General features: G+C 46.2%; 1 protein-coding gene across 2 annotated transcripts in view; it reads right to left on the bottom strand.

The window, feature by feature from the left end:
- Positions 1-14,387, bottom strand: part of cps1 (carbamoyl-phosphate synthase 1, mitochondrial) — a 188,653-nt gene that overhangs the window by 31,148 nt on the left and 143,118 nt on the right. For both annotated transcript variants that reach the window (XM_052043652.1, XM_052043728.1), the window contains exon 30: positions 3,858-3,965. In XM_052043652.1, coding sequence (XP_051899612.1) covers positions 3,858-3,965 — 108 coding nt within the window. The remainder of the gene's footprint in view (positions 1-3,857; positions 3,966-14,387) is intronic.

The following is a 14,387-nucleotide window of genomic DNA, read 5'->3' as shown; positions in this document are numbered from 1 at the left end:
CACTCTGCTACCTCTCACTCCGCTGCCTGCTCCGACGTTCCGCTGCCCGCCTTCATTGATCAAAGCACTGAGTATAAGAGTCATGAAGGTATGTAGCAGCTGTATAAAACTGTGGTTAGGCTGCACTTGGAGTATTTTGTGCAATTCTGGTCACCCTATTACAGGATGTGGAGGCTTTGGAGAGGTGCAGAAGGGGTTCACCCGGATGCTGCCTGGATTAGAGAGTATCAGCTATAAGGAGAGGTTGGACAAACTTGGATTGTTTTCTCTGGAGTGTTGGAGGCTGAGGGGCAACCTGATAGAAGTTTATAAAATTATGAGAGATAGACGTTTAAGGTGAGGGAGGGAGATTTAATGGGATCCTGAGGTGCAACTTTTTCACCCAGGGTGGTCAGTACATGGAACGAGCTGCCAGAGGACATGGCTGAGTCAGGTACATTAACAACATTTAAAAGGTACTTGGACAGGATGCATGGATAGGAAAGGTTTAGAGGGATATGGGTCAAACACAGGCAGATGGGACTAGCTGAGGTGGGAACCTTGGTCAGCGTGGACCAGTTGGGTCAATGGGCCCATTTCCATGCTGTTTGACTCTATGATTCTATAGATAGGGTAGATAATCAGAGTCTTTTTCCTAGGGTGGAAATATCAAATACCAGAGGACATCGCTTTAAAGGTGAGAGGGGGAAAGTTTAAAGGAGATGTGAGGGGCAATTTTTTTTTTAAGAAAACACAATGGTGGGTGCCTGGAATGCAGTGCCAAGGATAGAGGTGGAAGCAGATACGATAGTGCCATTTAAGAGGCTGTTAGACAGACGTGGACATGCAGGGAATGGAGGGATATGGCCTTGCTCAATCCTGGGATCTGGGTAACATTGAGGACATGGCTAAGAACATCTGGATATCATATTTCCCCACTAAGACCTCCTCACTGTTACAACCCATAGACCAGGTGGTATTGCTATGTTCAAGGCTTCCTATCCACAGCCTGGAATGAGGCATGTCATTTCAGGTCAAGCAGCAAAGACAAACCCACTAGTCAAGATACTTAGAAGGTTTCCCACTGCAAGCTAGCCATAGCTTCTTAGGACGTCCTAACCCAGAACGGTGTTCTGACCAGAGTGTGTGCATGACCCATAGGTTTACAAACCTGAAGAATCTCCATTGTCAAGGTGGAGAAGTGTCTGACGAAGTGGATCAGGATGGTCTGGAACCACATGGCAAACAGCTCACCAATGGGGATTCGGTTGATCATCAGCAAGAAGTCACCACTAAAGCAGCTCACCACAAAGATGCTTTCAGAGATGTTCTGCCACATCAAGTAAGTGATAGCTGTCTTCAATGACAATAATCCCAACATGGGCAGCATTAGACGTGGCTACATGATGGAAGATGCCCTGCTTTGCTGTTAAGGAGCTTTCACAGGTACAGAAGGGAAGAGTTGTCCACATGTCCAGTGACACCTTCCCTAATCCTTGTTCATCAGGGACAGTCACAGGAAGAACCCTAGTCATAAACGTTGCAAACTTCACTAAGTTCAGATTCACTGGCACCACCATCACCCAAACAGCGGAGAGAACTCTGCCTCTTGCCTCTCACCTTCTGCTGCCACCTTGACACACAAAGCCAGGACAAATTAAAAGCAGCAGCAGACATCCAAACTTCTCCTCCAAGGGATCCAGGGAAGCTTGGCTTTGTGGATTAGGAATTGGCTTGCCTGTAGAAAGCAGAGGGTTGTGGTGGAAGAAGTGCCCTCGGATTGGAGGGCAGTGACTAGTGGTGTCCCACAGGGATCGGTTCTGGGACCTCTACTTTTTGTGATATTTATAGATGACTTAGATGAGGGGGTGGAAGGCTGGGTTAGTAAGTTTGCGGACAACACTAAGATCGGCGGTGTTGTGGATAGTGTGGAGGGCTGTCGGAGTTTACAGAGGGATATTGATAGGATGCAGAGCTGGGCTGACAAGTGGCAGATGGAGTTCAATCCAGAGAAGTGTGAGGTGGTACACTTTGGAAGGACAAACTCCAGGGCAGAGTACAGGGTAAATGGCAAGGTACTTGGCAGTGTAGAGGAGCAGAGGGATCTGGGGGTTCATATTCACAGTTCATTGAAAGTTGCCTCACAGGTGGATAGAGCAGTTAAGATGACCTATGGGATGTTAGCTTTCATAAATCATGGGATTGAGTTTAAGAGCCACAAAGTGATGATGCAGCTTTACAAAACTCTAGTTAGACCACACTTAGAGTACTGTGTTCAGTTTTGGTCACCGCATTATAGGAAGGATGTGGAGGCATTGGAGAGGGTGCAGAGGAGATTTACCAGTATGCTGCCTGGATTAGAGCGTATGGAATATGAGGAGAGGCTTAAGGTGCTAGGGCTTTATTCACTGGAAAGGAGGAGGATGAGAGGAGACATGATAGAGGTATATAAAATATTGAAAGGAATAGATAGAGTAGACAGCCAGCTCCTCCTTCCCAGGGCACCAATGCTCAAGACGAGAGGCCATGGCTTTAAGGTTATGGGTGGGAGGTTCAGGGGAGATGTCGGGGGAGGTTTTTCACCCAGAGAGTGGTTGGTGCATGGAATGCACTGCCTGGGGTGGTGGTGGAGGCAGACACATTGGACAGGTTCAAGAGTTTGTTGGATAGGCACATGGAGGAATGTGAGATAGAGGGATATGCGGGAGGAAAGGGTTAGATAGTGCGAGGGTGGTTTGATGGACGGCACAACATGGTGGGCCGAAGGGCCTGTTTTGTGCTGTATAGTTCTATGGTTCTTCTGTGAATCTAAGATCATGGCTGACCTGATTGTTGCCTCAACCTTCTATCAAGAATCTACCTCAAAGAAGATCTTGATTTCACCGGTCTTTGAGGAAGAGTTCCAAAGACTTTCAGCCCTTTGGAAGAAAAAGTTCTGCTGCATCTCTGCCCTCAGATGACCCCTGGTCAAGAGACAGTGCTCTCTCCCCCAATGAGGATGTGTCCACCCTGACAAGACCCTTTGGATCTGGTGTGTTTCACTTGGCAGCCACCCAGAAAGGGTACATGAGGAAAGCTTCATTATTTAAAATGTTGATAAAATGATATTTGATTATTCCAGACACTTCGGTTCATGACTTGTTTAAAGGTTTAGGCCTTTTCAACAGAGATTCTTGAACTTTGGAAATCGATCAGTTTGTACATTGACAATGATGGGGGAGAGTTTCTGATCTGCCAACACCGCTGAAGGAAGAAATGAGAGAAGTGCAGGATGAAGACTGACAGCAAATCAGACCAGAGTAGGCATCAGTGCCTACACCTGCCACCCTCACATACCCACAGACTGACAGACCCAAACATTGACAGGCCCACGCACCCACAGATCGACTCACAGACCCACTCACACACACAGACCCACAGACGTCGCTCGAACAGACCAACACACACACAGACAGACCCACAGACTGAGAGACCCACACATCCACCGAAAACCTCTCATACTGTGCATGTACACATAATACTTTAGTGTGACCTATCACTGATTTATAAAGCTGTAACATACATGCTGTCTCTTTTGCCATGGCTACTGAAGGCAGCATCCCGCTGTTTTCTTCACCACTGTGTCCACCTGTGCTGCCACTTTCAGGGATCTGTGGACATATCCCCACTCCCTGTGGCCCACCTACACGTCCTACCCCTATTTGACTTCCCAAAGTGCATCACCTCACACTTAACAGGATTAATTCCACCTGCCATTTTCCCACCCAACTTTCCAGCTGATCTGTATCCTCCTCACTACCTACCACACCATCAGTTTCCACACCAGTCCCTGCAACATGCCACCCGTGATCAATTGATACATGTGCAGTGCTTCCTACCTTCTCCAAGGCTCCCTGGCTGATGGTCTGGGTTGGGAGGATAAGTGTGGCATCCCCAGAATGAACACCAGCATCTTCCACGTGCTCTGTGATTGCATGAGCCAGTACCTGGCAGGGAAAGAGGAAAAACACCATCAGCCATCCAGTGTCAGCAAGTACACAGCACAGAAAATGCAGCTGTGACCACTCACCAGAAACAGACAGAAAAAGCAGGAGATGCCCCGTCGCTAAAAAGAGGTTTGCATTGGGTATAGATACAGACACAATCTTTCCAAGTCCACCTCTCAATGCTGTGCCCTGTGGCACGTCAAGAAAGTAATTCTTATCCCTCAGCAATCAGGAATTGGCAAAGCTCTTCATGCGGACAGCTCAGCAGCCAAGCTCTCAAAAACAAAATGATTTAGTTTGTCTGGAAAAACATGGGCCAAGATTCTAGGTTAACTCTCCATCCATTAGAACATAGAACAATTACAGCACAATTCAGGCCCTTCGGCCCACAAAGCTGTGCCGAACATGTCCCTACCCTAGAAATTACTAGTTAATTCTTCAAATTAATGTCAGTTATACCTATTGTGTTGCAGCCTGGTCTGTAGTTCATGGTAGGACATGCTGCAGTTTGGTCTGCAGTTGAGAACAGGACACATTCCAATCTGGTCTGTAACTTATGGTAGGATACAATACAATCTGGTCTGTAGTTAAGGATACGGCACATTGCAATTTATAAGACCACAAGAAATAGGAGCAGAATTAGGCCATTCAGCCCATTGAGTCTGCTCCGCCATTCAATCATGCCTGATTTTGTTTTAAACCTCATTCTTCCCATAACCCTTAACCCCCTTACCAATCAAGAACATATCAATCTCTGCCTTAAATACATGCAATGACTTGGCCTCCACAGCCCTCTGTGGCAATGAATTCCACAGATTAGCCACCTTCTGGCTGAAGAAATTCCTCCTCATCTCAGTTTTAAAGGGACATCCCTTTATTCTGAGACTGTGCCCTCAGATCTTAGATTCTCCTCCTAATGGAGGCATCCTTTCCATGTCCACTCTATCCAGGCCTTTCAGTATCTGGTAGGTTTCAATCAGATCTCCCCTCATCCTTCTGAACTCCATAGAGTACAGGCCCAGAAACATCAACCTGGTCCGTAGTTTCAGGCAGGATACAATGTAGTTAAGGATGGGAGACAAGGTTCTGCAGCGTCGCTGGCCCAGAAATTTAGGGAACATGGCCTTCGGTGTCTTGGCAAACTGGACCCAGGATTGGGTTGGTGGTGATAGAAGGAAAGGGTAGTGGTGGAAGGTTGTTTTTCAGACTGGAAGTCTGTAACCAGCGATGTACTACAGGGATTGGTGCTGGGACACTTGTTATTTGTCGTATGTATAAATGACCTGGAGGAGAATGTCTGTGGTCTGATAAATAAAAGTTTGCTGATGATAGTTTGTAGGTGCAATTGTAGATAGCAAGGATGGTTGCCTAAAGACACAGAGGGACATAGATTAGCTGGAAAGTTGGGCAAAGCAGTGATAGATGGAATTTAATCCAGACAATTGTTAGACAATGCACTTTGGCTGGTCTAATATTGGCTGAGCATATACAGTAAACAGCAGGGACATTAGAAGTGTTAATGTACAGAGGGACCCTGAGGTGCAATTTCATAGCTCCCTGAAAATGGCAACAAGGGTAGATAGGGTAGTGAAGAAGGTGTTTACCTTGCTTGCTTTCATAGGCAGGGCTACTGAGTACAAGAGTTGGGACATCATGTTGCAGCTGTACAAGACATTGGATAGGCCACACTTGGAATATTGTGTGCAGTCGTGGGCACCACACTAAAGATGTGTTAGCGCTAGAAAGAGTACAGAAGAGATTCACCTGGATGTTGCCTGGAATGGAGAACTTTAGTTACAAGGAAAGATTGGACAGACTGGATTGCAGGAGGCTGAGGGGTGACCTGACAGAGGTTTATAGCATTATGAAGGGCATAGATAGAGTAGACAGTCACAGCCTTTTTCCAAAAGTATTGGAGTATAAAACTTGAAGTGATAGGTTTAAATTAAGAAGGGAAAAATTGAAAAGAGGTCTGAAGGACAAGTTCTTCCCACAGAGCGTTATGGGCTAATGGAAAAAGTTGCCAGATGAGATGGTAGAGGCAGGTACAATTATGACATTTAAAAAGCATATGGGCAGGTATTTGGATAGGAAATGAGTAGAGGGATATGGGCCAGAACCAGGGAAATATTGTAATTAGGCATTTTGGTTGGCCTGATTCTGTGTTGTACGATTCTATAAGACATTGCGATCTGATATATCATTTACGCAGGACATGTTATAATCTGCTCTGTAGTTTAGGACAGGGCACATTACAAGAACATAGAACATTACAGCAAAGTACAGGCCCTTCAGCCCACAATGTTGTACCTACATCTTATCCTGCTCTAATATCTATCTAACCCTTCCTGCCCATTTCTCTATTATTTATGTGGCTATCTAGAAGTCTCTTAAATGTCCCTAATGCATCTGCCCCCACAACCTCTGCCAGCAGTGTGTTCCATGCTCCCACCACCCTCTGTGTAAAAAAAAAACTCACCTCTGACATCCCCCTTATACCTTCTTCTGATCACCTTAAAATTATGCCCCCTCATGTTAGCCACTTTCACCCTGGGAAAAAGTCTCTGACTGTCCACTCGATCTACAGTATGCCTTTTATCATCTAGTACAATCTATCAAGTCACCTCTCATCATCCTCCTCTCCAAAGAAAAAAGCCCTAACTCACTCAACCTATTCTCATAAGACATGCTCTCCAATCCAGGCAGCATCCTGGTAAATCTCCTCTGCACCCTCTCTAAAGCTTCCACATCCTTCCTATAATGAAGCAACCAGAACTGAACACAATACTCTAAGTGTGGTCTAACCAGAGTTCTATAGAGCTGCAACATTACCTAGCGGCACTTGAACTCAATACCCCAAGTAATGAAGGCCAACACACCAACACCTTCTTAACAACCCTATCGACCTGGACCCCAAGATCCCTCTGTTCCTCCACACTGCTAGGAGTCCTGCCATTAACCTTTTATTCTGACTTCAAATTCGATCTTCTAAAATGTATCACTTCACACTTCTCCAGATTGAGCTCCATCTGGCCTGTAGTTTAGGACAGGGAACATTACACTCTTGTTTGTTATTCATGATATTTGCATCAATTTGGTTCACAGAGGAGATGCTGGATGTCTTAAAAGTTATGAAGGTAGACAGATCTCCAGGGCCTGACCAGGCATATCCAGGAACACTGTGGGAGGATAGAGAAGAAATTGCAGGATATTTGCATCAGCGTTGGCCATGGGTGAAGTACCTGTAAACTGTGTCTTTATCTAAGAAGGGCATCAAAGTAAAACCAGGGTTCTATAGACCAGGAAGTCTAACATCTGCGGTAGGTAAGTTACTGGAGGGGATACTGAGGGATAAGATGTATATACATCTGGAAAGACGGGGCTGATTAGGGGTAGTCAGCATGGCTTTGTGCATGGGAGATCATGTCTTACAAACTTGATTGAGTTTTTTGATGATGTGACCAGGAAAGTCAATGAGGGCAGGGCAGTAGGCGTGATCTATATGGACTTCAGTAAGGCTTTTGATAAGGTTCCACAAGGTAGGCTGCCCTAGAAGAGAGATTGCATGGAATCCAGGGAGATCTGGCTAAGTGGATACAGAATTGCATTGATAGTGGAAAGCAGAGGGTGATGGTGGAAGGTTCCTTCTCGGACTAGAGGCCCGTGACTAGAGGTGTGTCTAGAGGGGTTGGTGCCGGGCCCATTGTTTGTCCTCTATATCAACGATTTGGATAAGAATGTACAAGGCATTATATAGCACATACAATAAGTTTGCATATGGCACTAAAATAAGTGGTATTGTGGACAATGAAGAAAGTTATCAAAAATTACAGGGGATCTTGATCAGCTGAGTAAGAGGGCCAAGGAATGGCAAATGGAGTTTAATTCGGATAAGTGTGAGATGTTGCATTTCGGAAAGTCAAATCCAGGTAGCTCTTTCACAGTGAATGGCCCGGCCCTGGGGAGTGATGTAGAACAGAGGAACCTTGGAGTACAGGTACATGGTTCACTGAAAGTGACGCTGCAGGTAGACAGGGTGGTGAAGGCAGCTTTTGGCATGCTGGCCTTCATAAGTCAGGGCATTGAGTATAAAAATTGGGAGGTCATGGTGCGGTTGTACAGGATGCTGGTGAGGCCGCACTTGGAATATTATATTCAGTTTTGGTCACCCTGCTACAGGAAAGATGTTATTAAACTGGAAAGAGTGCAGAAAAGATTTACAAGGACACTGCCAGCACTTGAGGGACTGAGGAAGAAGTTGGACAGGCTAGGACTTTATTCCTTAGAGTGCAGGAGACTGAGAAGTGATCTTATAGAGGTGTATAAAATCATGAGGAGCATAAATCAGGTGAATGCACTCAGTCTTTTCCCCAGGGTTGGGAAATCAAGAACGAGAAGGCACAGGTTTAAAGTAAGAGGGGAAAGATTTAATGGGAACTTCAAAGGCAACTTCTTGTTTTCATACACAAAAGGTGGTATGCATATAGAATCAGCTGCCAGAGGAAGTGGTTGGGGCAGGTACAATAACAATTTTTAAAAGACAGTTGGACAGATATGTGGATTGAAAAGGTTTAGAGGGATGTGGGCCAAATGCGGGCAAATGGGACTAGATTGGATGGGCCATCTTGGTTGGCATGGACCCTTGGGCTGAAGGGCCTGTTCCATGCTGTATAACTCTATGAACTCTATAACTGCTCAGCAAATGAAACAGCCCATGCCTGCATGCAGCAAGACCTAGACAACATTCAGGCATGGATTGATAAGCTGCAGATAATATTCAACCCCAAAAGTGCCATACAGTGACCATCTCCAACAAGAGAGAGTCTAACCTCTTAACCTTGACATTGAAAATCAAAATGCATTTGGTGTAAATATGAACTTAAAAAAAGAATGCGTGGTCAGGGGTCACCACTGACCAGAGACTCAACCATACCAGACACGTATACACTGCGGCCTGAAGGGCAGGTTACAGATTGGTTCCCCTTTGCAGAATTACTCACCTCCTGAGCGCCCTTGGCTTTTTCTCTAACTACAAAGCCTGTCAGGTTTATAATGGAACTGTCTCCACTTGCTCCAACAACACTCAAGAAACTCAGTATCACCCAGAATAAAGTAGTTGATAACATCGATACTTCTTCCACATTTTTTTCTCATGCACCTAAACACTTTTTATCTATGTACCATAGAAAGCATCCTATCCGGATACACCATGGCTTGGTACGGCAACTGCTCTGTGCATGGCCACAAGAAATTGCAGAGGGTTGTGGACACAGCTCAGCTCAGCACATCATGGAATCTAGTCTCCCCTCCATGGACTCTGTCTACACTTGTCGTTGGCTTGGTAAACCAGCCAACATAATCAAAGACCCCTCCCACCCCAGACATTCTCTCTTCTCCCCCCTCCCATCGAGTAGAAGATACAAAAGCCTTAAAGCACGTACCACCAGGCTCAAGGTCAGTTTCTATTCCACTGTTATAAGACTATTGAACGTTCCCCTAGTACAATAACATGGATTCTTGACCTCACAATCTACCTTGTTATGGTCTTGCACCTTATTATCTGCCTGCATTGCACTTTCTCTGTAACTGTTCCACTTTATTCTGCATTCTGTTATTGTTTTCCCTTGTATATCTTCAGTGCACTGTTGTAATGAATTGATCTGTATGCAAGATAATTTTTTCACTGTACCTCAGTACATATGACAATAATAAACCAATTTACCAATTTACTGTAAATTACCAGTCCTGATGAAGGGTCTCGACCTGAAACGTTGACTGTATTTCCCTCCATAGATGCTGCCTGACCCACTGAGTTCCTCCAGCATTTTGCGTGTGTTACCAATTTACTTTTTCTCTCCACCACAAGCATCCAATTAGTGCAGTGTGTACCACCTACAAAATGCAGCACTGCCCAAACCTCTGACCTTAACCACCAAGAAGGAGCATGGGAACACCACCACTACCAGCAGGTTCCTTCTGCCCACCCCCCCAAATTTGCAAACAATCCTGACCTGGAAGTATTGCTGGGTCTAAATCCTGCAGCTCCCTCCCCAACAGAACCCAGTGAGTCGAGCAGCATCTGTGGGGGGACAGAATTCTCGATGTTTCTGGTTGAAACCCTGCATCAGGAATGAGAGGGGAGATGGCCAGTATAAAGAGATGGGAAGAGGCGATTGGTGGACTAAGGAGGGGTGAAAGATGATGGGTTGGTGGAGCCAGGTGGGGGAGAGGGAGGTGTGGAGTTGGGAGGCAGAGGCAGGTGGGTGATAGATGGAAACAGTGAAGGAAAAGAATAAAAAAGGCAGATGGGCAGGTGGGGGAAAGGGAGGGTGAAGATGGAGAGTTGCTGGAAGGAGATAAGCAGGAACACAAAGTGCTGGACTAAGTAAGAGGTGAGAACAGGGACCATTAGGGGAGAGGTGAAGGGCAGGTGGAACCAGAACCAGATGTGGGAGGGGTGGGGAGGGGGAGGGGGGTGGGGGATCCAGTGATTGAACTGTGTGTGGGTAGTGTGTGAATGGAACCAGGAGGGGAATGGGCAGGCACGGTAGTGTAGCAATTAGCATAACACTATTATAGCACCAGCGACCTGGGTTCAATTGTGGCCGCTGTCTGTGAGTTTGTACGTTCTCCCCGCGTCTGCATGGGTTTCTTCCAGGTGCTGCGGTTTCCTCCAACATTCCCAAAAAAGACGTAGGGGTTAGGGAGTTGTGGGCATACACTTGCGGGCTGCCCCCAGAACACTCTACGCAAAAGATGCATTTCATTGTGTGTTTCAATGTACATGTGACTAATAGAGAAATCTTATTATATCTTCTCTTATAGATTGAGTGATGGGAAAGGGAAGCAAAATGGGAGAACAAGTGGTGGATCGGCCGGAAAGGGGGACAGTGGGGGAGAACACAGGAGAAATTGGAAAACTCAATATCCATACCATTGGTTTGCAGACCACATAGGCAGAATATGAGGTGCTGTTCCTCCAGTTTATGATGGGCCTCACCCTGGCAGTGGAGAAGGCAGAGGACAGACAGGTCATTGTGGGAGTGGGAAGGGAAGCTGAAGTGACATGTAACTGGGAGCTCAGGATGACCGTTGCAGAGGAGCCACATCGGGAGCACCGAATGCAGTAGACGAGGTTGGAGGAGGTGCACGTGAATCTTTGCCTCACCCAGAAGGGCTGTTTAGGTCCCTGGATAGTGGTGAGGGAGGGGGGTGCAAGATGTCTTCCCAACAGCACTGAGGAAGCACCTTTATCACAAAGGTGACTCACCACACCTTTGTCTTAAGAGCACCTTCCCAAAAATTAATATAAAGAGAACAAATAAAGCAAATCTAGTTTAGTTTATAGGACACATTGCAGACCGGTCCTGTGTGTGAAAGGACAGATACTAATGTTCCCTGCGAGTTTTTGATAGCACGTGACATCAGGGCAGGAATGGATATTGAACATTCCTGGTTTTCAATGTTTTGAAAGGGATAGGGAGGGGGAGAGAAGAGGAGGAGGGGTGGCGATACTGGTCAGGGACACTGTTACAGCTGCAGAAAGGGTAGATAATGTAGAAGTTAGGAACAAGAAAGGGGCAGTTACCCTCCTGGGAGTATTCCATAGGCCCCCCGGTAGCAATAGGGATACTGAGGAGCAGATTGGGAGGCAGTTTTTGGAAAGATGCAAAAATAACAGGGTTATTATAATGGGAGACTAAACTTTCCAAATATTGATTGGCACCTACTTAGTGCCAAAGGTTTAGATGGGGCAGAGTTTGTTAAGTGTGTCCAGGACGGATTCCTGACACAGTATGTTGACAGGCCGACTAGAGGGAATGCCTTATTAGATCTAGTTTTGGGTAATGAACCGTGACAGGTGACAGATCTCTTGGTGGGTGAGCATTTGGGGGACAGTGACCACTGCTCCATAACCTTTAGCATTGTCATGGACAGGGATAAGAGCAAAGAGGACGGGAAGATATTTAATTGGGGAAAGGCGAATTATGAGGCTATAAGGCGAGAAGTTGTGAGTGTAAATTGGGATGATATTTTTGAAGAGAAATGTACTATGGAGATGTGGTCGATGTTCAGGGATCTTTTGCAGGATGTTAGGGATAAATTTGTCCTGGTGAGGCAGAGAAGGAATGGCAGAGTGAAGGAACCATGTGTGATGAGAGAGGTGGAACAACTAGTTAGGAAGGAGAAGGCAGCATACATAAGGTGTAAGCAGCAAGGATCAGATAGGGCTCGTGAGGAATATAGAGTAGCAAAGAAGGAACTTAAGAAAGGGCTGAGGAGAGTGAGAAGGGGACATGAAAAGGCTTTGGCGAGTAGGGTTAAGGAGAATCCCAAGGCTTTTTTCTCGTACATGAAGAGCAGAAGGATGGCTAGAGTAAAGGTAGGTCCGATTAAAGACAAAGGTGGGAGGATGTGCCTGGAAGTGTGGAAGTGGGCGAGGTTCTCAATGAATACTTCTCTTCAGTATTCACCAAGGAGAGGGGTCTTGATGATGCTGAGGACAATGTTGGCAAGGGTAATGTTCTAGAGTATGTAGATATCAAGAGAGAGGATGTGTTGGAGTTGTTGGAAAATATTAGGACAGATAAGTCCCCGGGGCCTGACATAATATTCCCCAGGCTGCTTCATGAGGCGAGGGAGGAGATTGCTGAACCATTGGTTAGGATCATCAAGTCCTCGTTGTCCACGGGGATGGTACCGGAGGATTGGAGGGTGGCGAATGTTGTCCCCTTATTCAAAAAAGGTAGTAGGGATAGTCCAGGGAATTACAGACCAGTGACCTTTATGTCTGTAGTGGGTAAGCTGTTAGAAAGGATTCTAAGAGATAGGATCTATAAGCATTTAGAGAATCATGGACTGATTAGGGACAGCCAGCATAGCTTTGTGAAGGGAAGATCTTGCCTCACAAGCCTGATAAGGTTCTTTGAGGTGGTGACCAGGAAGATTCATGAGGGTAGTGCAGTGGATGTTGTCTACATGGATTTTAGTAAGGTGTTTCATAAGGTTCCTCATGATAGGCTTCTTCAGAAGGTCAGAGGCCAAGGGATCCAGGGAGGCTGGGCAGTGTGGATTCAGAATTGGCTTGCCTGTAGAAAGCAGAGGGTAGTTGTGGAGGGAGTGCATTCGGATTGGAGGGCTGTGACTAGTGGTGTCCCACAGGGATCGGTTCGGGGATCTCTACTTTTTGTGATATTTATTAGTGACTTAGATGAGGGGGTGGAAGGGTGGGTTAGCAAGTTTGCAGATGACACAAAGATTGGTGGTGTTGTGGATAGTGTGGAGGGCTGTCGAAGCTTACAGAGGGATATTGATAGGATGCAGAGCTGGGCTGACAGTGGCAGATGGAGTTCAATCCAGAGAAGTGTGAGGTAGTAAAGTTTGGAAGGACAAACTCCAAGGTGGAATACAAGGTAAATGGCAGGATTCTGGGCAATGTGGAGGAGCAGAGGGATCTGGGGGTTCATATTCACAGATCACTGGAAGTCACCTCACAGGTAGATAGGGTAGTTAAGAAAGCTTATGGGATGTTAGCTTTCATAAGTTGGGGGGATCAAGTTTAAGAGCCGCGAAGTAATGATGCAGCTTTACAAAACTCTGGTTAGGCCACACTTAGAGTACTGTGTCCAGTTCTGGTCGCCTCATTATAGGAAGGTTGTGGAGGCATTGGAAAGGGTGCAGAGGAGATTTACCCGGATGCTGCCTGGATTGGAGAGTATGGATTATGAGGAGAGACTAAAGGAGCTAGGGCTTTACTCATTGGAGAGAAGGAGGATGAGGGGAGACATGATAGAGGTATACAAGATATTAAGAGGAATAGATAGAGTGGACAGCCAGTGCCTCTTTCCCAGGGCACCAATGCTTTAAGGTAATGGGTGGGAAGTTCAAAGGAGATGTCAGAGGGAGGTTTTTCACCCAGAGAGTGGTTGGTGTGTGGAATGCGCTGCCTGGGGTGGTGGTGGAGGCTGATACATTGGTCAAGTTCAAGAGATTGTTAAATAAGCACATGGAGGAATTTAAGATAGAGGGATATGTGGGAGGAAGGGGTTAGATAATGTTAGGTGTGGTTTGAAGGGCGGCACAACATGGTGGGCCGAAGGGCCTGTATTGTGCTGTATTGTTCTACGGTTCTATGGTGTGTGGAAGGACCCTGTTTCAATGGGTTGGTTGGAGCTTAAGTACCATTTATGGCACTGAGGAGCTTGCAGCACAAGCCTGGCCTGATCAGAGGTGGGGCTGTTGTTACATCTCCGCAGATCACACTCTGAACTGTTGTTACTGCTTCACAAATTGCACATTAAGCTGCCATTACATCACTGCTGGTTACACATTGACTACAGGATGAGCTGCCATTACAGCATTACAAGTTACACATTAACTACACTCTGAGCTGTCATTGCAGCATCACAGGTCACTCATTTA

The sequence above is a fragment of the Pristis pectinata genome, chromosome 1 (genome assembly GCF_009764475.1).
Source record: "Pristis pectinata isolate sPriPec2 chromosome 1, sPriPec2.1.pri, whole genome shotgun sequence".
Lineage (NCBI taxonomy): Eukaryota > Metazoa > Chordata > Chondrichthyes > Rhinopristiformes > Pristidae > Pristis > Pristis pectinata.
This window is presented reverse-complemented; position numbering and strand designations above follow the sequence as displayed.